Genomic DNA, 27,269 nt, shown 5'->3' on the forward strand with positions numbered 1-27,269 from the left:
TAGCTCGTGGCTTGTTTCAGTCACTTCTTGGCATACTTACACAATGCTATGAGGGCAAGGGTCCGCATCAGTTGGCAAGGTGAGGTATCTGGAGACATAGGGATATAACGGGGGTAAGACAAGGGTGCATATTGGGTCCCCTTTTATTTATTCTCTATATTAACGATCTTCATCCGTTTTTGGTGCAGTCAACACAAGATGTTCCAAAAATTAGGGGGAAGCCACTACAGACACTACTATATACAGATGACGCAGTGCTCATGACGCGTACACCAGGGCACTGTGTCATCTGGTGCAAGCTTTTCTGGATTTTATGGCCCTACTTGATTTGCAAACAAATTTTACAAAATCTCGATATGTCATGCGGACCGAAGGCTGTTCCCATACCAAATATGTTGATTGGTTCCCAGCATTTGAGCCACACCAGCTCTTTTCCGTATCTTGGCGTGATTTCTTCAGCTGGAGGGTCTTGGACGGCTTATATTGCGCACCGCACCTTGCACTTGTTGTGTAGCCTCCCCCAACTTGTGGGATGTTGCTCTTTTAAGCCTCTCTTTCAGATTTACAAGGCGCAATGTGTACCCATTGCCATGTACGTTGCTGGTGTTTAGGGCTTTTCGAATTGCAAGGCGAGGAAATTGCAGAGCGAGGAAAACAGATTTTGTAGAAAACTTGTTCCTATTTCTGCTTCACGCAAAATTTGCCATTAAGAGCTTAGTCTTCCATATCTAGCTGACCGTATTAGGATTTGTCCCGTATTGCTGTGGCTTGCAATCTGGAGAAACGCAAAGGCTTGGCTAATACAAGATATAATTTTGGATTGTCTCTCCCTGGATAAGGGTTCACTTATTCCCTGGTTGCAAAGATGAATATCGTAAAATTGGAATGGAAACTGTTTTCACTGAGTCATCATTGTCTATTGATAAAAAGATAGTAGCACATGCACTTTATGATTATGAACAATCACATCATCTAAGGGATATTTTGGTGAAGGCAAATTTGTCTGCATATATCCGATTATGTGAATCTGATTGTTCTTCCGATTACATTTGCCAGGCATAGAATATATGGGAACGAGCTTTGCTACTTCGTTTTAGATCAGACATAAATAAAATACCTATTGCGCTTCCCCCAGGGTTTGTCCACAATTTAGAGGCTGTACCATGTCCCTGTAACAATGTTTGAGGCCAATCAATGTAACATTTTATCTTCTTTGTAAAGTTCATGTAAGGTATACGAGATTGTTTTTCATTCTGGTTCTAAAAAAGTATTTACAAAGCACTGGACAATGCATGCCCACCCTTAGACTTTTAATGGCCCAACCTAATAATGAAATAGTTTTGCATGTTGTGGCTTTTTTAAAATGTGTGTGCTGTGCGAACTCGTAGGTCTATGCTATCGTAAAATTACTTTAACACATATTATTATGTTTAACTTTATAAATATTGTTTTATTTCTTTTTGTGCGTCATACATTCGTACGTAATGTTGTATGTGTTTTTATGGTTGTTATGATACTTCTGAATAAAGTTATTTATTGATTGATTGATTGAATGTAATAATGATATTTGATATTTGCCTTAAGCTTTTAGGAGACAATTTTGGACCCTTTTTTGTACAGTTGGACGATAATGCTACCTTTCTAGGACTGGGGGATATTTCCTGAAACATAGTAATAAATAAATAATGGGTGCAAGAAAGCTGCCCAGAGTGTATCAGCCTGTTTAATTATTGAAACCGTGATTTCATGGGGCCCTTACAGTTCTGTATCCACTCTTGGATATACAGGGTCACTGCTACTTTGGTTATCAGCATAACTATTGGAAATATCACTCATCCAGCCAGCTTCAGAGATTGAAATTGCTCATTCTGGACTCACTATACAGTGCAACTAGTCACCAGTACTTTCTAAGATAATGTGAAGCTGCAGCTTCTCTTGAATTTATCCATTTCTTGTCAGTTTCCCCTTTTTAATCTAGGGCCTTTAATCTAGTTCTCTTTTGTTTAAGTCAACAAATTTCACTTTGTCTAGAGATGGAGAAAAAGGCAAATAGTTTTTTACCAGCTGATTTGATTTCCTGGTTTAGTGCATATAAGTTCTTATTTCATTTTTTAATGCAGTGTGGGATTTCTACCTTTACTTGACTGGCTAAGAAGAATTTAATATGCCTTTCACGCCAAATTTAAGGATCCAATACATGTTATAACCTCTATGCCCTTAATACCCTCTGAAAGTCTGGAGCCTAAATCCTATATACTACTTATACTACTGGAGGCCCAGAAAGTGCAACTATTTGAGTTATTAATAACCACATCACCCCTCAAGCAATTCCATGGTATTCAGACCTGCATCATTAATTCCAGATTCATACTCAAAATACAGTGATCATATGCAGATGGTCAGACATCTAAATTAGAACAAGCCAATACATCTGATGCGACGAGATCATGTAATGGAAAGAAAAGAAAGAAAAAGAAAAAGAAGAGAAAGAAAAGTGAATGATTTGGGCGTATAATTTGGAATTTCTCCATTGAAATCACAAATTCAAACTTTCTAAGAGAATCCGGCAATATAACCCGCCCTTCGCCCGTCTGTCCTATTCTTAGGGGGGGAAACTGCCTCTGGGATTGTCCAGGCTTCTTCCTTTTCCAGGTTTGCAAAGGACAAACCTGCAGAGTTGGAGATTTTTTGCATTTAAGTTACCTACAATTATTTCCTTAGGTCAGTCTTCCAAAAAATTAATATCACAGATAAAAGTGAAGATTGAGCTTACTAGATCAAGACTAGGGGCTTTCAGAAGAAAAGAGGAACCCCTTAACCTTCCTTCTTTTGTTGACCATTTTAGTTTTAGAATCAGGCATACATTGGATGGATGGATATGCAATTCATGATTCCAGTTGACTTTATTCCTTAACAAAATCGCAATTCCCCCACTAGCATGCCCCTTGGAGGTAGAATTTGCATCACAAGCAAAAACCTAATAATTTTCATGCATAAACTCATAATAAGCCAATGTTGCCTGCAGGCATATAATTGCTGGATTGAAGGACTCTAAGGAATTCAATTGTAATTATGTTTGGCCAAACCTGCCAGATTCCAAGATATATTTGTTTCACTGGAGCTACCTCCATGACTCCAACATTTTAGGGCAATTGTTGTTCAAAGTTCCCTCCACCCAACTCCATTTAGCTAACTCATCCCCCTTCTCTAGTGCTTGAATACGATGTTGAACAGGTTGCCAGATTTTTATAACCCTTCCCTCCTTGCCTATTGATACAACAACATCCTTGGAGTTGCCTTGCAGCATGACCTTATCAAGCCCTGGGAACAGCAATTTCTTATTCTTATTCTGACCTGACATGTTAGCCTTGTTAAAATCTAAATCCATTCCATGCCCAACAGGGATTACATTACTGCATTATTAGATTTACAATAATTGTTGACCCAAAGGTAATACTTGTGTTGGGTTGTGGACCTGAGGAACTTATATTAGGCTTGGCCGGAGCTCGAAGAGTTTCGCTCCGCGGAGTTACCGAAAAAACTTCACTAAATTCCACAGAGGTCCCTAAGCAGGCGGTGTATTGCTAGGCCACCTACAACATTCACAAAGTGCCCCTGATTCGTGCTTCCTCTCTGATCACAAATGCTGCCAAATAATTCAAATCGCTGTGATTTGCAGTTTCCGCTCCAACTGTAACAAGCGGCACTGGCAGCCCCAAAGTAAAAAAGAAAATGGTAGTTGCGTTTTAATTCCAGCATACGCAGTTAAGTGCAGGTAAATCTCCTATTGCACAGGGTAACCTGCCAGTCTCCAGACCATGCCAGCTCAATCTTTGTCCTGACTTGGCGTGTGGATGCCCCACCCTGGAAGCAGCGGGGGACAGCAGGATGAGCAGGGGCCTCTGAGGTTTCTTGCACTGAAGGGGGCTCTGGAGTTGGGAGTGGAAAGATGCAGACAGATGCTGCCAGACTCACACGAAACAGGTTGCGCGCCTCAGCTGCTGTCAGCTGTACAGTGTGAGCCCACTGCACGCAGCCCAACCTCCACAGCAAGACAGCGGGTTGTTCCTCCACATGTAGCCCCGGGGCTGCTGCTCCTTCTCACAATCCACGCCATCAAGATTTGGTCGGGCGAAGCATCCTTCCACTAGGGCTTCAGTTCACGAAGCAGACCTGCACAGGGAACTAAATTTAAAACACAAAAGATGGTACAGTGTGTAGAAAAGCCAGCATTCTAGTGCTATAGTGGATCTCAATGGTACTATCTGAAGTTCGTAACTACAGTGGTGGTTGCTTCAGTACTTCCAGTGTTGCGCGGACTGACACTCCCTTGGTGCCCGTGGAACACGTTTTCTGACTGGTTACGTTGCTTTACAATTGAAAGCTCAACGGCACGTTACAACCAAGAGCTTCTCCAAGTACCGCCTGTCATTTTGTGCAAAGTAGGTTTCCCGTCGGATCGGATTCAATATAGCTGGTAAGCTCTGCATTCGGGAACCCAGTGGGTGGTAAACTCTGCCACGTGGCTGGTGGCAGAGTTGTGGCAAAATGTTTTGCTGAACTCCAAACTCCAAGATGAGTGCAGAATGGAAAACTCCGCGAACTCCACCGGCGGAGTGGAGTTTTCCACCCACCCCTAATTTATATACACAGATTTTAATATCACTGCTTTTCACAAATTTTAGTGTCTCAGTTTCCGAAAAAGAATGCAAAATGGGCCTGCATTTCATTATAGAACAATAAAACAAAGTCCAACTTATTCGATCTAAACCCACATGATGTCTATTTGAAATGCATGAAACATTTGCAGAAACTGCTCGATGCACTTGTGAGACAAAAATATTTGCCCCATGATTTAATAAACTTGAAGGCCTAGAATCTTTCCCGGCTTATACACCTTGCCAGACAATGCCCGCAGTATTAGTGACCATATTATCATTGTTCTCTGCAGCAAGCTTTTGGATAGAAGTGTCTTTACTTTGAATAATCTTATAATCCAGCCGTACTTTTTGAACTATTTCTTCACTAACTAGAGCATCAACATGATCTAAACATTTAAGGTTATCCCCAACACAAGGCTGAGGATTTGAAGTAAAACCCACAACATTGTCAGGGGCTGACCCAATGTTGGGGTGCCACGATAAACTTTTCTGGATGTCGATAGGCATTTTAGCAAAGTCCACCTCAGGCTTAGTAGATGGATTTTGACTGTGAACAATGTGAAAAGCCAGAATTAGATTATTGGCTAGTGCAGGCAGTGCAGATAGTAAAGAAGCTGGCTTAGGATTATTCACCGGTGACGCATTCTCAGATCTGATTTTCTTCACTTTTGTTTGATGATGTGCCTTTTCTTCTTACTTCTCCCTTTCTTTCTCTTATTGCCTGAGGGTCTTTATTAGGTCGCTCTCCATACTTTGATCACCCTTTGGAGAATCAAGAGTATCCTTTGATGTAGCTGGAATTTTTATACATACAATTCATTTTGGCCCTTGCCTAAAGATTGATAGCCACTCTGCTTTCGATGGCTTTAAAGAAGCCTTTTGCTTTAGTTCCTCAGATAATGATTTTAAACAGTATACTTGCTCCTGATTTGATTTAAAGATTTTAGAGCCTGCTCTACATGAGAGATCTTCTACCATACTGGATTTGCCTAATTGAACAGCGGTATTATTGACCTCACAGTTTACATTAGTTGTAATGGATTTTGACTACTTAACAATGAGTGGTAGTGTTCAGCCACCCCAGGGGGAGTTATGTTTTTATCCCCTATTTGGATGGAAAACAATATGTCCAATACATGACTGAATTGGACCCAGATTTTTCCAAGAGTGACCAAATGGAGGATAAAATGTTCCCAATACAAATCTAGATCTAGTGCCAATGATTTCAAAGCAAAGGCGGGTTCCTTTAATTGCCCCACTCCGCCTCCTTTCCCTCCTTTCCGGCTGATATTAGTTGAGAAACGGAAAGAGGGTCATCCATCCCATTCTTGACCATTGGCTAACGATGACATAGTCATATCCGTACTAAAATTCAAGTGAGGATTTAATTGGTCTGAAGGACTAACCAGAGCTAAGGGGGAATTAATGACTCAATGCCTTGTGTAAATTCTGTGACTCCTTTATTGGATTTAGTAAAGAAATCTAAAATTGCTGGACAAGATTTTAAAATGGAGCAATTGAGGTATTTTATTGCAAGTAATGTTTTTGTGCTCATTGTGCTACTGAAGACGGGATCCATCATTCTGCATAACAATCTTCGTCTAATTCCTCTAGGGACAGGCCGGCCTAAACTTCCAGGTTCTTTCCTATACCAGCCTCTAATTGCTTCAGCTGTAGTACGCCACATCGGTGAAGTGTGGCTTGATGGACCTTAGCACAGCAGGCACTGGAGTCAAGTCATACCTGCCCCACTTAGAGTGCCTGACTGGGAAAATAAAGCACACACCTTTATGGTTGCAAAGTTTGAAATCATCTGAGCCGTTTGTAATTTTTCTGGCTGCAATCCAGTCCATTTTTTTGCACTTTATGCAAATCAGCCCTGGTACTGCTCCAGTAGAAGCAGTCCAACCAGAACTTCCAAGACACATCCTCTTTGAAGAACAACTCCAGGACAGTTAATTATACTGTCAACTTAAAAGTCTCTCTCTAGCATAGGTTCATGTATGTGCATGAGAGAACTATAGACATATCAAATGCATCTTTAGCTCCTATTCGGTGCAAATTAGTATCAGTATTCTATATTTGCATCGCTGCAAAAGTAAATATCAAAAAGTCTAAATTATGTGCATTTTCATAATTGATATACCCTTTATTTTCTTAACAAATATGTCGTTGTGATACGAGATGTGCTTTAAAAGGTCATTTGACTCACCAACAACTCACAGTAGATTATTACCTGTTTGCCTGCTCGCAGTGAGCCTTTTAGAAGGGCTGCAAGACTTGGGGAGAGGAGTGATGTGTTTGGGGTGAGGGGGACTGTGGCCGAGGACCAGACTTCTTCCTATGGGAGAGTGTGGTGCTCAAATATGCTACCCCGCCAGAACCTGCAAAGATCTATTTAAAGCATTCCTGGAGGTTCTTCAGTCTTCCCATCACGTTTTATTTGGGCCCATATGGTTTGCTACGTCATCTCTACCACTGACCAATCAGCAAAGCTATTGCTGTACAGATTATTCTGGTTCACTCAAGAGAGTTTTTAGAGGTTAATACAAAACTAGCAGAATATATAATGCCTCTCCAAGGCAGGTGCTTTACCAAACCACTAACACAAACGTCCACTGGACAACACCCTAAAGGGCTTGTTAGATTACGGGTTGAAAATGTGAGTCACAGAAAAAAATATGGGTCTTTTACAAATTTACTGCAAATATTTCCAAAAATCTTAGTTTTGTTTATGAGTTGTAAAAATCTCAACCTCTAAAAGTATTTTCTGTCTGTAAATAACTCATTTGCTCTCCTTTATGGTTGCAGGGATTTGAAGATTGCTTGCTTTTTTCGGAGCTGATGGAACAGTACCAGAATGACATCGGTAAGGAAACCTATTAAAATAAATGGTAAGGAAAAATCCCGAGTTATATAGGACACAGGAAATTTAGATTGAATGCTGCATTCATTTTTATTAAGCATTCGGCCATCAGGCCTTTGGGTATCATGATTAAAGTGCAACATTAACACATGAAAGTATAGAAAAAACTGTCTTTGTCTGTATTCTCTGCTATATTGAAACTTTTTATCATGCTTCGATCTGGTCAAATTTTTGAAGTCACGAATAAGACAGTAAGGGGCATATGTATCAAAATCCGTTATTGCGATTCTCAAATAGCGATTTTTTGAGAATCGCTATTTGAGAATCGCAAAACGGGATGTATTTAAAAATTCGCAAATATTTTTCGATTTCTTGTTTTTCCTTAATTGCGATTAGCAAATTGCGAAATCGCAATTAAGGAATACCTTCCCATTCATTCCTATGGGCCAGGAGGCCCATAGGAATGAATGGGAAGTCATTCTCAATTTGCGATTCGCAATTAGAGAATCGCAAATTAAGAATAATTTCAAGGGTGCAAGGGTGTCATAAGGACACCCTGATGCACCCCTGAAATGAGCATGTGTGCGCATATGGCGCACATACATGCCCTAAGGGCATGTATGTGCGCCACATGGCACTTTGAAAAATGCCAAAAAGTGCATTTTTCAAAGAAATCACAAATTACCACCAACTTGAAGTTGGTGGTAATTTGCGATTTCTTAAGGAGAAATCGCACAACTTGGGTGCTTGTTACATAGCATTTAAGGAATCGCAATTTGCGATTCCTTAAATGCTTACGCAAAATTAAGGAATGGCAAAATTAGCGATTCCTTAATAATGCGATGCGAAAATGGCTCATACATCGCGTTTTGCGATTTTGTATTCGCAAACGCTGTTTTTTTGCGAATCTCAGCGTTTGCGAATACAAAATCGTTTGATACATATGCCCCTAAGGAAGACTAAAAAGATTGAAAACAGGGCAAAACACAAAACAGAGACATACTGCAGAATGTTCCTATCAATATGCTGGATTGATTTAGGTTGGCACAAGATGGTTTAGCCAGGCCAACCGTGATATTCTTAAAGCACTATCAACATTTTTATTGTTACACAAACAACTTTTTGTTGATGCAAATAATAGGGGATCTCTCACATCTCTATGAATTGGGTAGATTGCTGTCACCGTACCTTATCATAATACATTTAGATCAATGAGCCAGTTCTTCAAAATGGTTTGCTTGCAAAAAACCCTGTTGCCCTCCACTTAATAATGTGGATTTTTTGCAGGGAAAGGAGTTCATGTAAAGTTGTAAGATGTGCATATGCCCAACAGTAGTTGGGTACCTTTTCTATTCTCATTCAGATAGTTACTATATCCTTTATGGCAGACTATTGACATGCTTCAATGTGATTGAAAATAAATATACTGGGAAGTTAGGTGCCTATCAACAAAGTGCTTACACTTTTTTTACATGGCCAGATCGGATACCATTTCCGTGGTTGTAAGTTTCACCTCTCTGCGTGAATTTCCACAGATCCAGATTATGTGACTCAGCATGTACCATTTTCGCCATGCCAAGGTACATCTAAGGAGCCCCAAAAATGCAGAGACTGGTCCAGACTTCACTGCATGGTTTCTTTCCCTTTTTAAGTCGTGGGAATTGTTCAACATGTTTTAATGATATCTGTATTCACACAAACGTGTTTTGTGATTTTTAAAAAAAACTTTGTGTAAAAGGTCATTTTATTTTCCAGAGTTCTGCCTGCCTGAATTCTCAAGACTCCGGGTGCAAGATGCTCATGCTATTTCAGACCTCGCCATGTACAATTACCAGGAGGTAAGAAGAGGCCCACATCTAGAGAGCTCGACAACTGCTGACATGTAATCATAATAAGGATATTCTTCATATTAGGTCGCTCCCCAGCCACTGCGCTGCCCCCCTGTGTGCCTGCTCAGGATTCGGCTGTTGCCTGATTGCTTTGGTTTCCCGCTCCCCTGATCGCCCATTTCCCGCTTGTTTTCCAGCTCCCTGATCGCCGTTTTCCCGCTTGTTTTCCTGCTCCCCTTCCCCTGATTGCCTTGGTTCCCGCCCCCCTTCCCTTGTTTGCCTGGTTTCCCGCCGCTGCTCCCCTGCGGCCCCGCCCCCGAGCATCCATTTCGCCACCCCACTCCCGCCTCCCAGCTGCCCCTCCCTCCCTCAGCCCCTCTTATGGAGGCCGCGCAGCGGTGAGGAGAGCACACCTTGCCCTGCTAGGTCGCTCCCCAGCCACTGTGCTGCCCCCCTGTGTGCCTGCTCAGGATTCGCCCGTTGCCTGATTGCCTTGGTTTCCCGTTCCCCTGATCGCTGATTTCCCGCTCCCTGATTGCCGCTTTCCCGCTTGTTTTCCCACTCCCCTTCCCCTGATTGCCTTGGTTCCCGCCCCCCTTCCCTTGTTTGCCTGGTTTCCTGCCACTGCTCCCCTGCGGCCCCGCCCCCCGAGCCTCCCATTTGCCACCCCACTCCCGCCTCCCAGCTGCCCCTCCCTCCCTCAGCCCCTCTTATGGAGGCCGCGCAGCGGTGAGGAGAGCGTACCTTGCCCTGCTAGTTCGCTCACTCGCCACTGCGCTGCCCCCCTGTGTGCCTGCTCAGGATTCGCCCGTTGCCTGATTGCCTTGGTTTCTCACTCCCCTGATCGCCGATTTCCTGCTTGTTTTCCCGCTCCCTGATCGCCGTTTTCCCGCTTGTTTTCCCGCTCCCCTTCCCCTGATTGCCTTGGTTCCCGCCCCACTTCCCTTCTTTGCCTGGTTTCCCGCCGCTGCTCCCCTGCTGCCCCACCCCCCGAGCATCCCATTCGCCACCCCACTCCCGCCTCCCAGCTACCCCTCCCTCAGCCCCTCTTATGGAGGGTATGCAGCGCGCGCACGCAGGGGGCGCGCCTAAGGCGCGCCAAAGGCAAGCCCGTCTGCACCCGTCCGCGCCTGGACCACACCCAGTGCCAGAACCCCTGGACCCCACGCTCGCCACGACGCCAGACTCAGATACGACGCTGACTCCCTCCACGCACTCAACGCCGGGCGACACAACACCTGCTTCCAGGCCGCCCCAAAACGGACCCACGGACCCTTCTCCTGCCGCACCTGCAGCTTCACCTGCGACAGACCCACCAAACCTCCAAGGACTGGACCCAACCACCTCCGCTGCATTCTGCTCAACACCCGCTCCGCACGCAAACACAACATCGAGCTCTGGGACATGCTCGACACCTCCGCCCCAGACGTGGCCTTCCTCACCGAGACCTGGTGGAACGACTCCTCGGCACCCGACATCGCCATAGCCATCCCGGACGGCTACAAGATCCCCCGCAGGGATCGCGCCAACGGAATCGGAGGAAGAATAGCCATCGTCCACAAGTCCACCCTCAAGGTCACTACCCACGCAGACGACACCCTCAGCACCGTTGAACACCTGCACTTCCAGATCCCCACCGACCCCAACACCACCCTCAGAGGAACACTCATCTACAGACCCCCCCGGACCCCGGGCTCAGTTCAGCGACTCCATCGCCGACCTCGCCAGCACCCACGCACTCGCTTCCATGGACTACATCCTCCTCGGGGACCTGAACTTCCACCTCGAGAACAACAACGACGCCAACTCCACCACTCTGATTGAAAACCTCGCCAACCTCGGCCTCAGACAACTCGCCACCACACCCACCCACGCCGCAGGCCTCACGCTGGACACCGTCTTCTCCACAAGCACCCACATCGCCTTCGACCACACCACCGAACCCCACTGGACCGACCACCGCTGCATCCACTTCACCTTCAAAAAACCAACCACGCACCATGGCACCCAACAGCTGCCTCGCCACTGCTGGAACAAAGTCACCGAAGACCAGCTGATCACCACCCTCGCTCAGAACCCACCCATCGACCCCACCTGCCCTGACGCCGCAGCCCGCAACCTCAGATAGTGGATCAACGACTGCGCCAACACCCTCGCCCCACTCAAGAGACCCTCCAACAGCCACGCCTGCAAGAGAGCCACCTGGTTCTCCGACGAGCTCCAGACCTCCAAGCATGCCTGCCGGAAGCTGGAGAAGGAATGGCTCCACAAACGAATGCCAGAAAACCACGCAGCCCACAAGGACGCCACCCGCAGACATCACCACCTCATCAGACTAGCCAAGAGATCCTCCTTCAAAGACCGCCTGGATAACAATGCACACAACAGCAAAGAACTCTTCCGCATCGTAAAAGAACTCTCCAATCCCGACGCCAACGCCAATGACATCCCGCCCTCACAAGAATTGTGCGACTCACTAGCCATCTTCTTCCACCGCAAGATCGCTGACATCCATGACAGCTTCAACACCACGCCTGCACTGACTATGCCAGACCCCACCTCCCCTGCGAACACCAACAGCGCCAACCGCCTGACCTCCTGGGCCAACGTCAACGACGACGAGACACGCAAGATCATGAACTCCATCCACTCAGGATCTCCGTCAGACCCATGCCCACACCACGTATTCAACAGACGCAGCCATCACACCTCAACTACGGAAGGTCATCAACATCTCCTTTGAAACTGCGACATTTCCGGAAAGCTGGAAGCACGCCGACATCAACGCCCTCCTCAAAAAGCCCAAGGCGGACCCCAAGGACCTCAAGAACTTCCAGCCCATCTCCCTGCTCCCGTTCCCGGCGAAGGTCATCGAGAAAATAGTCAACATGCAATTGGCCCGCCACCTCGAAGACAACAACATCCTGGACCCATCCCAGTCCGGATTTAGGAGAAACCACAGCACCGAGACAGCCCTCATCGCCGCCACAGACGACATCAGGCGCCAACTGGACAACGGCGAAACATCAGCCCTCATCCTCCTGGACCTGTCAGCCGCCTTCGACATGGTCTGCCACCGCACCCTAAAGACACGCCTCCAAGAAGCCGGAATCCAAAAAAAGGCCCTTGACTGGACCACGTCCTTCCTCTCCGGCAGAACTCAGAGCATCCGCCTCCCACCCTTCCGGTCAGAAGCCACTGACATCATCTGCGGCGTCCCCCAGGGCTATTCCCTCAGCCCGACGCTGTTCAAAATCTACATAGCCCCCCTCGCACAAGTGGCCCGCCACCACAACCTCGAAATCATCTCCTACGCCGACGACACACAGCTCATCCTCTCCCTCACCAAGGACCCTCACACCGCCAAAACCAACATCCACGAGGGAATGAAGGACATCGCCGACTGGATGAGGAGCAGCCGTCTGAAACTGAACTCGGACAAGACAGAGGTCCTCATCCTCGGACCCTCCCCCTCAGCCTGGGACGACTCCTGATGGCCGACCACACTGGGGACTGCACCGACACCCACCGACCACGCACGCAACCTAGGATTCATCCTAAACTCCTCCCTCTCCATGTCCAAACAGGTCAACGCCGTCTCCTCCTCCTGCTTCAACACCCTTCGCACGCACCGCCGGATCTACAAGTGGATCCCGACCGAAACAAGAAGAACAGTGACACAGGTCCTCGTCAGCAGCAGACTGGACTACGGCAACGCACTCTACACAGGAATCCCAGCCAAACACCTACGGCGTCTACAACGCATCCAAAACGCCTCCGCCCCACTGATCGTCAACGCCCCTCGCCGCAGCCACATCACCCCCCTCCTGAGCGACCTGCACTGGCTCCCCATCGACAAGAGGATCACCCTCAAGCTACTCACCCACGCACACAAAGCACTCCACAACGACGGACCAGCCTACCTGAACAGCAGACTCAGCTTCTACACCACCACCCGCCAGCCGCGCAGCAGTCCCCCGCATCCAACAAACGACCTACGGCGGCAGATCCTTCTCCTACCTCGCTGCCAAGACCTGGAACACCCTCCCAACCCACCTACGGCAGACCCAAGACCTACTCGCCTTCAGAAGACTCCTCAAGACCTGGCTCTTCGAGCAGTAGCGGCTACCCCCCCCCCCCCCCCCCCCCCCCCCAGCGCCTTGAGACCCTCACGGGTAAATAGCGCACTTTACAAGTACATTGATTGATTGATTAGCGGTCCCATTGGGGTGCATGCCTTTTGAGTGTTGACTATGCCAGCCAGTGCCACCTTTAGAACAGTGCACAGTGCCACCACACGGGGTGCCAAACTCGGGAGACCGCTCTCAGGCATAAAGCCAGGGAACCTGACTGCCTCAGACTGTGCTGCTTGCACTGCAAAGGAGATTCTAACAGCAGCAGTTCAAGCCTGTTTTTAGAGTTGGCTATCTTTTATTTTATCTTCTACAAAGTAAAAATCAATGTGCATGTGCATAATGGGTGCAGGGCACCAGGTCCGCGATGTCAGTGGGAGGCAGCAAGGCCCGTCATCAACATGTTTCTGGTTGCCTGCCTGTCCTGGGCCTGGCCTTCACACCACTTTTTTTTCCTTTAGGAGCCTATTTACAAGCCCCTTGTGCCACCAGTGCATCACTTTCAAAATGGGAAAAGTGACGTACGGGCAGTGCAAGGGGTTTGTAAATAAGGCCCTTAGTTGTTGGACCCAGGGGGGGTCTTATGTGGCAATCTAAGCGCCAGTCAGGCTTATTAAACATTCAGGATTCAGCAGCGTGGGAAGTGGCAGGAGGATGGCCCATTTAATAGAATGCAAAAATGGTTACAGAACGCACATAGGTAAATTAAGGGTAACATTGTTGAGACAGTTGATGGTGGAGAAAGACTGCATAATATCGGAAGCTCAGTGTGCGGATGTAAAGGGATATAAACAAGAAAACACAATTTCCAATTTACTTTTGTCACTGCAATGAGTGCACGATTGTTCAGGCTGATGTGCTGTCCTCTTGTGGATCATGATCAAATAAACTATGCTGTGTTTTCAAATTGGAATTTTTGCAAATTTGGAGAGTCATCACTGTATTTGTATGCTTATTCCGCTCTACTTATGCCTTATTTTCCAGCATACAGGCAAAGAAAACTATTGGGGGCTTATTTATTAAAAAATCATGCAGCTCAAGTCCGCTTGCTGCACTGCATGACAGGGAAAGGGCAAGATTGCGCTGTATCTAACATTGTATGGCGCATTCCTGCCTTTTCCCTGTGCTGGTGCACAATGGTGCAAGGGAGCCTGCTTTGTAAGCAGGATTTATTTTGTGTGTGAATAGATTCCTTCCTGCACAAAAACAATACAGAGAGACGGTTTCCTCTAGAACGAAGAAGTAACGAAGAGAAATAAAGATATTTCTCCTCATTACGCCTCACCTGGGGAAGCGTAGCATTTTGGCGCATTCCCAGGTCCACCAGTAATGTTAAATCTGGGAATCCACTAAAATCCATGGGTGAATGCGTTGGATCACAGTCTCCACCCATGGAAGGACTCTCTGGGGTAGAGTAACACAACACACGATATGTGCTTTGCTACTCCAGTTGCGTCAATGTTGCATCCCGTCTGGAAATGCTAAGCTCTTGTTTTCTATTTTCCATGTCACCCAAAACATCCAATATAATACTGGGAATCGACGACCGACCCGTGCCGCGTGCCCCCTCCAGCCTTCCACCTGTAGTGAACAGTAACCGCAGAGCCACCTGTCCGAGGGCACCACCAGTTTACGCTCCCTTTCATATTTTGCACCTATATTTTTAAGCATCTGTGTTGCTATTCATATCTTCTATTGAACTGATACACTATAGGCAGTCATCCCGTCAGTTTCCACATGGCAGCTGACAGGATGGAATTAATAAACTGTTGTACTTGATGGAGAAACCTTTCACAGTTTTGACCCATTTGAAAGTAGCACAGAGGGTTAATGCTAGCTCAAAAGCAGAAGATGTAACCTGCACATCATAAATTTGTATTTTATGTAGATTACTCACTGGGTTACTGCTTTCCTCACAGAGATGCTTGTGTTACTTGCAGTTCATAAGTTATGATCCATTTAATGCAGCACAATGTGCTAAGAACTGTCATCAAATAGATGCATGAAAACTGTACGCATAGGTTTAAGTTACGTTTTTGTCTCTGTCCTTCTTTATTTTAAAGCTTCTAAAAATTGTTACTTGGATAGCAATACAACCCCAATCACTGAGTTACGTTTTAAATCCTGATTTTGTGTTTCACCAGACCAAGCACTCTTAATATATAACGCCTATCATTATGGATGGTGCCTGCCTGACACCCACAACTTGTAGCACCTACTGTTTTATGCAACATTTCTTATACATTGATTTACACAATTACATGATTGTCTGTGTGTGAGTGTGAGATGAAAAGCGCTCTGACGCTCAACATAGAGATGAGTAGCACTATGACAGAAATTTTATAAATGTGGTAGGGGTTATGGAGGGATGGAGGACACCTATGAGGGGTGGCATTGAGGGGATCCGTGGAGAAGGAGGTAATGATGGGCACCAACAAAGATTATCACACCAGGTGCCACAAACTCTAAAGTGGCCCATAGTTATTTGTAACCCTGGGCGTAGTTTGCGAAGTAGCGCTACGCTTAGGTACGCGAAGTGCACTTCACACTACGCGAACTACGCAAACTGCGTAGTGCACTGTGCAAGATGCTGTTTGCGATGCTTGCACAGTGCCGGATGCTTGTCCACACTGTGCAAACATCGCAAGCTGCATCTTGCACAGTGCAAGCGGTTGTTTTCTGCCGCTCGAGTAGATTTCTGCTCGAGCGGCAGCTTTCTCAACATGGACTGGTAGTTTCTCATCGCGAGTGGTCGCGAGCATATGCGACCACTCGCAATGAGAAACTTGACCTCCCCGCGTTGAGAAGCTCGCCGGGAGGTTTATTTTCCACGCTCGCGATCGGCAACTTGATGTTGCTGATTGCGAACAAGGAAAAAGTCTCGCTGGGATGTCATTTTGCTCGCTCGCGGTCGCCAACTTGATGTTGAGGACCGCGAGCAAGCAAAAAATGTGCTACGTCCAATTCGTGTAGTGCGAGGTAGCACAAACTTCGCAAACTACGCGAGCGTAGCGTAGTGCTTTGCCCAGGCTTAGTTATTTGAAATGACACACAGCTACTGTGAAACACACTTTAAGATTTGTGTCATTTACCTCCACTTAGCACACCTCCAGCGTTTCTCACAGCGTTTTGTGTTTTTTGACATATTTCAAATACATCAACTAGACATTACTGGCACATATAAATAGGATATCTCTGCTGTAAACCACACACACATGCTTATTGGTTAACCAAGGCTAACTTTCTTATATCTTTCGAGGTTAGATCGCAAAACAGCGGAAAAGGTAACTAGGTGCAAAACAAGTCACCTCGAATCACTGTGAAACCTACAAAAACTGAAGCCTGTGGGAAGCGTTATGTTACAATGAATCTGTCTTAGTAGCCGCCGAGCTGAGATGCACCGGCTTAAAATGTAACTGAATGTATTTCCAAAATAGTTTCAAGTTGTACATATCCATGCTCAGCACATACCAGAAATTAAGTGGGCCCTGGGCCCTTCCCTTCAAACCACCAGTTATGTAAGAAGACACCTAGCAGGTTTTTGGTATTCATGAGTAAGTTTTATTTCCAAACGTATCTGTTTTATGTTGTGTGCTGTACAGATTGTTTACCAATACTGAAGTGATGTGTTAGATATCTTCACAACGATCATAATGAATAGATTAATATTTCACAGATTTACAATATTTCCATTCCTGTTATGGTGCAACCTCTGCAGCCCAGAAAATGTGCTTAAGTGATACTTAAGCAAGCACATGACTTCCAGCTGATCACAGAACAGTAACCAGGGAAATGCTTCCTGTACAATCCCTTCTCAGGGCGCCACATGACCGATATCGTTCACGCCCCATGAAAAGATAATAACTTTGTGCAAATCTGGGTCGGACCAAAGGGTCTGGTTCTCCAGAAGGTCAAACCCTCCCCTCTAACCAGCCCCTGTGCCAGCTCACACTCTCCTGGATAGGGTTGGGATACAGGGGATGAAGGTGTTTTAGGTCATATAAATGGACTTTTTGGCATCATTACCGCTACTATGTCTGGCAGACTGTTGGTAATATGAGCGTCGAGTGGTACACAGCATGTGTAGTTACTACTTCTGGAGTAAAAAGATGAGTACTTGGGAGGTGGCGTGGGTTTTTAAATTCCTTACCCTGCCGCCCAAGTGCAGCACACTCCAGCCAGAAATAATGCCCCCTGAGAGGTGACAAGCTGGTCAAAAATGGCCTGTTAAGTTAGAAGAGATAAAGTGCCCCGTCACCTCTGGACCCACTTCCTGCCCAGAGTGTACCTAATGGTGTTCCTTTGCAATTTGCCGGGGGCACTCAGCAGAAGAGCTTCATACGTAATCCACTTGTGCAGTTATGGGGTATTTGCAGATATTCAGTTCCGTTGCACATGTATCGACCACTTAACGATCTTCCTCAGGGGTCTTATGACAAACCAATCTGAGAGGCCCCCTCTTGCTCCAATAGTTCTTCATGAAAAGAGCCCAGTAGGATAGTGAGAACCTAGGGGTCGCTCCTCTTAATTGCTCCACAAGCTTCTTGAACACAACAGATACCTTTGGCATGTCAAAGCAGACAGCAGACTTGCAGTTTATTTTGCCTCTTCAAAGCCAATGTGCGTGTTTACACTCCAAGCAGCAGTTTTTTGTGTAAAATTCCATCTTTTTTTTGGGTGGAGAGGAGTTTTATATCGCGCAAACTTGACCCGATGGTATCAGAGTGCTTTTCATGAGCACCAGTTGCGTTACACAAGGACACATTCATTTTGTTAGGCACAGGGAGATTTAATGATTTTCCCAGAATCACAGGATGTTGAGCGTCATTGCCGAACCCGGTTCCCCAGATTTGAGCGCGATGGCCCTAGCCATTAGATCACATCCTGTACCCTTCTCTTTTTGTTTAGAGGGCAGTAGTGTTACATCTTGAGTGGGCTGTTATGCTTTTAATGAGTCATTATTATCGTTTCTCAACAGGGATGCAAAACAGTAAGAGAGGCTGTAAGTAGCACAGCTCATGCTTAGTAAGAGCTAGAAAGCAATACTGTTAAGAATGTTCATAATTTTTCAATTTAAGATCTAAGACGGTCCAATTTTTTTGCAGTATGAGGTTACATGACGTTTTCACAAACAATCCATTTGAACCCATCAGCAGCATCATTGTTTTTCTCCGCCTTCTACTGCTCACCTGCCTTCCATTTGTATGATGGAAGAAAAGCTAGCTTTTGAATAAATTGTGTTGAGCCAGCTGGAAGATCTGTAGAAGCAGAACCAATATATTCACTTTATTATTTCTAAATCAGAAAGAGAAAACCTTGACATCTTTAGGAGCAGCTTGTAAATAGCATTCAAGACAATTTATTAAAGGGGAGTGATTGTGGTGCATCACAAGGCAGTAAGACAGTGGTGATGGCTCTAAGAAACCATTTCCTGAAATACAGAAACAAATGCAGAACATCACTGAGCAAGCCTCATTGATGCACATCCTTTGGGAACATGACCTTGAGTTCCCACTGTATCATGTATGAGCCCGTAGACGTTACTTAAAAACCACAAAAACCTGACCAACCCAACACGACTCCTGATTGTGTCTGGCTCTGGACCAGCAATCAAGCCACTATTCCAATTTGTGGATTTCTTTATTAAATAATTTGTCTCTAAGATTCTGTCTAATACCAGGGACAGAACAGGCTTTATTATACTCTGCTGCCTTAGACTAAACCAGTTTATAAAGGCCCTGCACATTAGTTATAGACCAGAGCAGCAACATTTGGCCTGTAAAGAGGGAGAGGGCTTTAAAAACTGCTACAGCCAGAAGCAGAAGGGTTACAAGACTACTAGGACATTCCACCCACTTTGGGTAGAAAGTTCTAAATAAACACGTTGAAACAAGAAAAACAAACATTACAATGCAGGAGTAAAAAGGGCTATACTAGCCAATATTGGCCCACTGTGACTCCACTACCATTTTCTTCAATAAAACCGCGTAGTGCGCAGAGTTCCGAAAAACTCAGCAGAGTGGAGTTTTTTCTTGCTTACGCTCACCAGCATTAAGTTAGTGAGTGTGAGCAAGGAAAATCTTACTCTAGACCCCATCCTGGCAAGATTCTCAATGTGGGTGGTCGCCGAAGGTCACTACGCTCACTTTGAGAAACCATCCTTTTGCATTGAGGAAGTTGCCATCCAAGTAGAGCATCTACTCAAGCAGCATAAAGAAGCAGCGTCCTCTTGTTCTGCGTGTGGTTCCATTCGTGTTGATGTTACAGTGTGGGACAAACTCTCGGCACTAAAAATCAGTGTACCCGGCATAACGTAATGCACTCCACCACTTGAGGAACTCCGCATAGGGCAGCAGAGTTGTTTTTCTCACTCATGCGAACTCGCAAACTCTTCCCAGGCCTATTTTATTATAACAGCACAAAGGACTCTGCCTACACACAGGCAGGGCGGTGGAGTAAACATAACAATCAATATATATAAGATGTCCATGATGGATCTTCCCCTTTTGTGAAGTTGGTTGCATATATTGTGTTTCAATCCTGTTTGTGTGCTAATGTGATGTGTGACTAATTGATTTTGTCATCTACACTTTGTCTTTGTAAGTTGTATCTGTGTTAGAGCTGTGGCACCGGGACTATGTAGTTGGCAGTTGGCTTACAAGAAGCTAAGGTGGCTGGGTCCTGAAGATATATATTGATAATGATAGGAGAGTTTGCTTTAACAGACGTTAGGACTACTTATGGAATCTGATTAGTATTGATGTGCAGGCTTTGACAACCCACTATTAGAGTAATGAACATCGGTTAGTGAAAACAAAATATAGAAAACGGAGCACCTGGGCTCATTTGAACTGCCATTATGGTGTCAGTTTATCTTACTAAATAATTCATTAAGCAACTTCAATTATTTATATCACTTGAAATAACATCCATAATTATCCTGTATAAGTAGAACCTGCTCACACTTAACTGATTCGTATATGGCAGAGCGAACTATACCTCACAAAAACATGAGTCTTTTAAGTATGCTGTTTCATTCTTCATATTATACACCTTCATATAAAGTGGGAGATACAGGACCTCAGTGCTCAATTGTGGTCACACAAATGTCATGGATGAATTCCTGCATACAGATCATAATTTGATTTGGCTTGCAAATATGTTTTTCTAGTGATACTCAAAGGAGAATTGGTTCAGTCCATCAAATACAGGACGCTCCTGTGTCTCCTACATTTTGATCCTAACATAATTTAGTGGGCCTTCCTAAGGTAGAGAAAAATGGAGCTGTGGTTGAAAGCTACTGTCTCAATGGGTTGTGTCTCCATTCTGGCCTAAATTATTGCGGTAGAAATGTATTAATTAGATATTAGTTCATTTATGAAGAACTGGCAAGATGAAGCTAAAGTAATTTGCAGAGAGACTAAGTGGAATAATTTAGCATTTTATAACACTGGTTCCCATGAACAAATGCCTATTGAGAATAGAACTAAGCAATGTACCTGCTATACTTAACTCCAGTTCAGCGCACAAACTTACAAATTCAATATTAGATGCTTTTTCTACATTTGAAGATGCAAAAATAACTTGCTTGGGTAAATGGTTTTGAATTGGCCTGATATTTAATATGCTTGGATTGGAAGTTTGTGTATCTAGTCACACAACACTAGGAATGGTATTTAACCAGGAGAAGATGCTAAAGCTGACTTTCATTGGACCTTGTTGGGATTCGAGTTTGGGTAAAGCCCAGTATAAGAATGATATTTTTTTCTATTCAACTGCTGGTAAAACACAGACAGAGGTATGTAGGAAAGTTGGAGAACCACCCATACTATAGGAGTGGGGAAGCAAGGTATTCTAAATGATGTTGCAGAAATAGATGCTTATGCTTGGCTAGATTTTTATTAAAATAAATTCTTACACATATGTGGCAAGGTCAGAGAAGATGTGTTAAATCGCAAGCACGGAATGCTTGAAGTTTGAAAAGTAAGCTGAACTACTGTATTCAATGATATTGTTTATATAATTCTCTTTCCTTAAGTGGTCCTTTCTGCTGTATTTTTGGTGAATACAAATACTTTGAAAGAGCCTAAAATTTTCTCTTTCTGTTGGGGTTGTTGTATATCCTTTAGAGTTTCTCTATTTATTATTATTATTATTATTATTATTATTATTATCCTTTTGTTGTTTATGTCATTTGCTTCTAGTCCAATAAACTTATGCAATTTCTCCTTTAACATAGACACTCAGGGTGTGCCTTACATCATATAGTAGAAGAATGTTTATGCATTTCTATATATCACTTGAACCTAAAATAGATCTGTTGTTTAAGGTATTTTTCTTTTTACATTTGTTTTCATTAAGTCTTTCTATACTTATTACCAAACTTGCATTATTATTGCATTATTCAACACATTCTTTGTGTTTATCTTCATCCGAGTTCTTTCTTTACTCTTCGAAAAAGGATCAGTACAGAAAAGGATCAATGTCTGGTTCAAAAAAGTTGATTCTATTCATGTTTTGTTTTCTTACGGAAAACATTGATTAACTCAGAATATGTGAGACATATCTGCTTCTTGTTCTGAGATAAATAACATGTCTTGCTTTCCCATTTTTAAGTAGCTAAAAATTAAAGTTGCATAGTGTCTCACGATTTGTACCAGTCCCTCCATCAATTATTTATAAATAATATTGTCATCTAAAGTTTGGGCAAAAAGTCTGTCACCCTTAAGATTACTTTTCCTTTGTTCATGACTGAGCATTTGATCCACCTGCCCTACTGATTCTTGTGAGATCATAAATCCATAAGGATCATAAATCCAGGTGAACGTCTTATCAATATTGCAATTTCTCTTGCTTTAGTTTCCTCTAGAAAAAAAGGCTACATGGCTTTCCCAAAGAATACCGAATACCTGTCCTGTATCTATTCTGAAAAAAATAGGAATCTTGAATAATTATGATGTTTGCATAATTCTTTTGATATCTTAAGTATTGTGAGTTTAGCTTATTTTATCATATTGTCTTGGTTTTATAATCCATATTCTTTACTTCTTATTCTTAAATAAATTCATTGTATCTTTATCATTCTTTTGATTGGATTTGGTATTCCATTGTTAGAGTGCTATTGTTAGACTGTTAGAAATATTTCAAAATGATCTGCAAAGATATCACTATTTTCTGACCTGGAGTGGCTTCAGAGTCCACCCCAACCCCATCTGTTTGCATACTTTTCATGCTAAAGGTACCTATGTCTTTTCCTTTTGACATGTTGGATCCAATATGGGCAAAATTTAAAATGAAGATATACTAAATATCACATTTTTTAAAACTCCTCAAATGCAGACCTCAGTTCAAATCTTTTTATCAGCTTTGGTGCATATATGCGGTCCAATCAGGATTAGCAGGTATCAGCTCATAGTCATTTTCCATTTGTAGATGGCGAAACGCTGGTTGAGTAATAGGTGAAATTGACAAGAATTCTTCTCAATTTACCTTGATTAGCAGGATGAACCCATTTTCACTCTCTGCCACACAATCATTGTGCCTTAGGGTTTCTTATCTTATTGTTCAGTTTCCCTGCTTATTTACTTCATACTTCATCTTTGCTGTCCCTTCACTGATAAGGTTTTTTTACTTTCAACTTTTTCTAGATTTTGTCCTGATTTTCTTTACTTCTGCAGGAGTATGATACTCCACCTTTTTACTTATTATTGATTCACCTTGTTTTATGATATGAATGGTTCATCTTAATAGGAAATGTTCTTCTGTTTCTGCTCTCACCGCTGGTTCACTCACAAGTGACAACATTTGGTTTGCCCATCTCTTTCTGTCTCTGCCGATTGCATGTGAATGCATGGGAGAACTTCTTTTTACTACTTTAATTAGTGATTCAAAATTTACATAAGATAATTTCCGTGCAGTGCTTGCTAAATTTGTAAATGCAGAATAGTATTTGTTTTTTCTCTTGTTTGTTATTTTTATCTCTTTTCCCCCTTAATGAGTTGAATTTCTGTCCAATTTTGGGCTCTTTATTTGCTTGAGAATCTTCTACTCCTCAATAGATCATATTGGGTCTTCTCAGTCAACCAGTCAATTAAGTTTGTCTTAGCAGCAAGGGATATTATTTTTAGTTGGAAGGAGACTTCGCTAATTTCTTCTTTTTTGTAGAGGTGATAGTCCTTTACTTCATATGTACACAAGTTTTGCTCATTCTCTTTTTATTATAAATTCACTTTTGCCTCTCTGAAGTAGATGATTTTTGTTTGCTTTTTGTTTCGAGTCCTTCTTTATTCATGATATATTTATTTACAATTTTTAAGTCAGAGAGACACTTTTGCGTTTTGTTGCTCAGATCGAATATTCTTCTTGCCATTAATTTACTAAACAAAGCCTCATATATCCTTAGTGATAGCTCGGTCTCCTTTAAGCCTACTAATAATAATGACTGATCTGTGTTTCCTATCCACTTACTCTTTGTTTTAGACCTTGACTTTTGTTTATGCTCTTGTGCATCACTATCCTGATTGTTTCTCTTACCCTGCTTCTTCACCTACTGACCTTGGCCTCCAGATCGATATCCTGGACAATTTTCTTTCCTGCACCTAGGTTGCTTCCTTCTTCCACTCTTCTGAATTGTGCCTCTATTCAGCAGTGCTTCTTTCAATCCTTAACAGTTTGCAAAGAAAGCTATTGGATACCACAGTCACTTGAAGCGGACTTCTGCATATATGGCTCTGTCTTCTGCCATCTACAGCATATGCTCTAGTACTTTTACCTCTAAAGGCCTTTGCCTCTCTCTATGCTTGGAGTCTTAAAGCTATCCACAGTGGGTAAAAGCAAATCTGGGGCAAATGTATTACAGAGAAGAAAAAATTATAAAAGAAAGAGTCACCGAAAGTTGGAGAAGAGAGGCAAGAAAGAGATTTTCAAAATCCATGCATTTATTAACGATTCTCAAAGGTTCTCTGTACTCATTTGCTGCAAGTTATTTTTCTGCTTCTTTGCTGCCACTTTCTTTTCAGTACACCTCTTCTCCAGGTTCTGCTTTCATTCAAAGTATAGCTTGTCATAGCTGCTGTTCTGTTCATCACCTGGCGTCACCCCTCATCAGCCAGACTAGCTTGAATCCAGTGGCGCAGTGAGCACTGGACCTACGCCTGGGCATACCCTTCCCACTTAGGGTGACAAAAGCAAAAGGAACACTTGATAGATGGAATGCTGAACAATGAAAAATTCACCCCCAGTCACAAAGACCAGGGTTTAATCCATCATTCTTTTGCTAACCACACCACTGCAGTTTGGACCCAGCCATATGCAAATCAGCCTTGACCCTGTTCCTCATGGGAACAGTCCAGCCCCAAACTGCAGAGACAAAGTACTTAGAACTTCATAAAGAATGGCTTCGGAAATTCTTACCCCTACTCAAACCCCTTATTGTGCAGAGATCTCAATGACGAGGTGCACATATTTACAAAGTGCAATATTGGCCCCCTCCCATTACATTTTGGGGCAGGCAGATTTTGATCTAATAAGCAGCAAAAACTTCATGTGATTCCCTAATATTGGAGAAAAACATAGGTGCTAATTATCCCACCTGATAAATTCCAGGCCTCAGGGAAAGGGAAAATGTACTAACATTTTGCACTAGTTTGTGCCACAAAAGTGAAGCAAATCATCAGTGAAAAATGTTTATTTGGCAAATGCTTTGTAGTGCACAACTTGTAGTCACTGGAAAGTTTCCCAAAAGTAACACAGAGCAGTACCGGATGCTGCTTTGTATTACTTTGTGCCAACGGGGCATTCCATGGGTGGGACTTCAGCGTTCCCACGCATCAATGGCAAACAAGGCTTTGCACCAAAGAGTAAAGTGAGGCAGGTGTTAAAAAGGAGAAATGTTTTTATTTCTCTGAATCTTTCCAACTTTAAATATGTCCTGCCCTGTGAGAACAGCTGGTCTAGACATAGTATTTTGCACTGTTAGAGAGTACTAGCTCACACTTTCTTCAAGGGCTTTTTGTTCTAAGATGTTTGCATAACTGGGTGAAGTTATTTTGATAGGTTTACCTTTAAAATCTATTAAGTTACCTTCTCTCTAATCTGAAAAGGTGATTTAACATAAGCTTAAACGTTTAATCATTTTTTTCACTATCAGGAATGCTGAGAAGCTTGAAAGAGAGCAATTTGTTACCCCACATTTTTCAGTGACATATTAGACATTTGCAGATCTCTGGGTATTATACGTCAAAAGGGGGTATTTGAAAGAACATAAAAAAAATATTTTATCACTGCAAACATCTGGCTTGATTTTGAGTTAGGTGGAGGCTGCCGATTTGTGTCCACATTTGAATTCAGTTCCCTACCAGAGGAGAATTCCACAAGCAGATTTCCCACCAGATCACTGTTTGTAGGATGGTGGTAATTCTGCCTGCTGATTTTTGAACAGCAGTGAATCAACCAAGAGGATATTTGCTACTTGTTGTGCAAGCCTCCCTATTTATAGTTACCACTTTTACTTAATTTCATTTTTTAAATGAGAATATAATCCAAATGTTCAGTACCCATTACCTTCTCATCACTCCCTCGCTTACCTTTGAAGCAGTCTTGTGTCTACAGACACCAATCACCATGCCCCTTTCAAATAAAATCAGGCACCAATCACCATGCCCCTTGCAAATAAAATCACCCTTTCCACCTCTCTCATCCTGTTTAGTTTTGTCTCACAGACTTATCAATCCAGCATGTGAACAGCAGTAGCTGCTCCATGTGCGTTTCTGTAGGAATTATCTACTTCATGTGGCAAGGAGTGGTGGAGCACTACAGGGCAGGCTGACCCTCACTTGAGACTCCGCATTGCTGCTGGAAGAGGATTGCGTTGTAGTTTCAGCAGCGTGTGCTCTGACAGCTGTTCAAGATGGCGTCTGACTGGCACTGAGGTGTGTTGGGCTGTTCTTCCAGGCTGAAAGAAGCATGATGAGTGCGTTTCTAGGACACCTGATCACTGCACAGCTTTGGAGGGAGTAGCAAGGATTTCCTGGAACTCAGGACAACCACTGGGATGTGAGAGCTGCCCAGTGGGATCTTTATAATTAATTTCAATTATGTATGCGTTTTTGCCCGTTGATTTGTGTGATGTACAGATTTTCATTGGTTTGCTATCAGCTCTAGAGCACCCATTTGTGGCTTGGTTAGAGTGCATTTTTTAATTTAATTTCCTAGTTTAAGAAGGAGATTGTGTCAGTTCCTTTAAAGCTATGGAGGGGAAAAGAAGTATTAAAAGTAGGGGTGGGCAAAACTAGCACAATTCTGTCTAGTGTAACTACTCATAATTACTGCAAAATGACACATAAATTATGTGTAGTTTTGTAATAAGTGTAATCCAGTTTTTAGCGCTATTTTATTAGTGCAAAATGTTCCTTCGTGTTCCAAAATGGCCAGAGGATGTATTTTGCGTTAAGAAAATAGAACTAAATACAACAGGACACAAGCAAAAGTAGCCAGCAGCCTCTCACTCGCTCTCAGTTTTTTTAGGTGGATTTTATTAGCGTTTAACATCTCAACGAGCAGCTCTGAAGAGCATCAAGTCAGCAGTTGTTGGTAATACATTTAACAATAATGCTCTCCATTCATACTTTATAATAACTCAACTTCCCTTTCCTCCCTCTCCCGGAGTCAACACTAAATCAGCTATGTAGCACCCCATATAGACCCGCCCATGTATCCCACCGAATCTACATGAGAGGGTGCGGAGTTTCTTGGGCAAAGTGTAATATACTGTATAGACAGT

The 27,269-nt window shown here is 43.5% G+C and overlaps 1 protein-coding gene across 1 annotated transcript in view; it reads left to right on the forward strand.

The window, feature by feature from the left end:
- KMO (kynurenine 3-monooxygenase) overlaps positions 1–27,269 on the forward strand; it is a 412,483-nt gene that overhangs the window by 341,639 nt on the left and 43,575 nt on the right. The window contains exons 11-12 of the mRNA XM_085612308.1: positions 7,473–7,530; positions 9,283–9,365. Of these exons, the coding sequence (XP_085468434.1) occupies positions 7,473–7,530; positions 9,283–9,365 (141 nt within the window). The remainder of the gene's footprint in view (positions 1–7,472; positions 7,531–9,282; positions 9,366–27,269) is intronic.

The sequence above is a fragment of the Triturus cristatus genome, chromosome 6 (genome assembly GCF_964204655.1).
Source record: "Triturus cristatus chromosome 6, aTriCri1.1, whole genome shotgun sequence".
Lineage (NCBI taxonomy): Eukaryota > Metazoa > Chordata > Amphibia > Caudata > Salamandridae > Triturus > Triturus cristatus.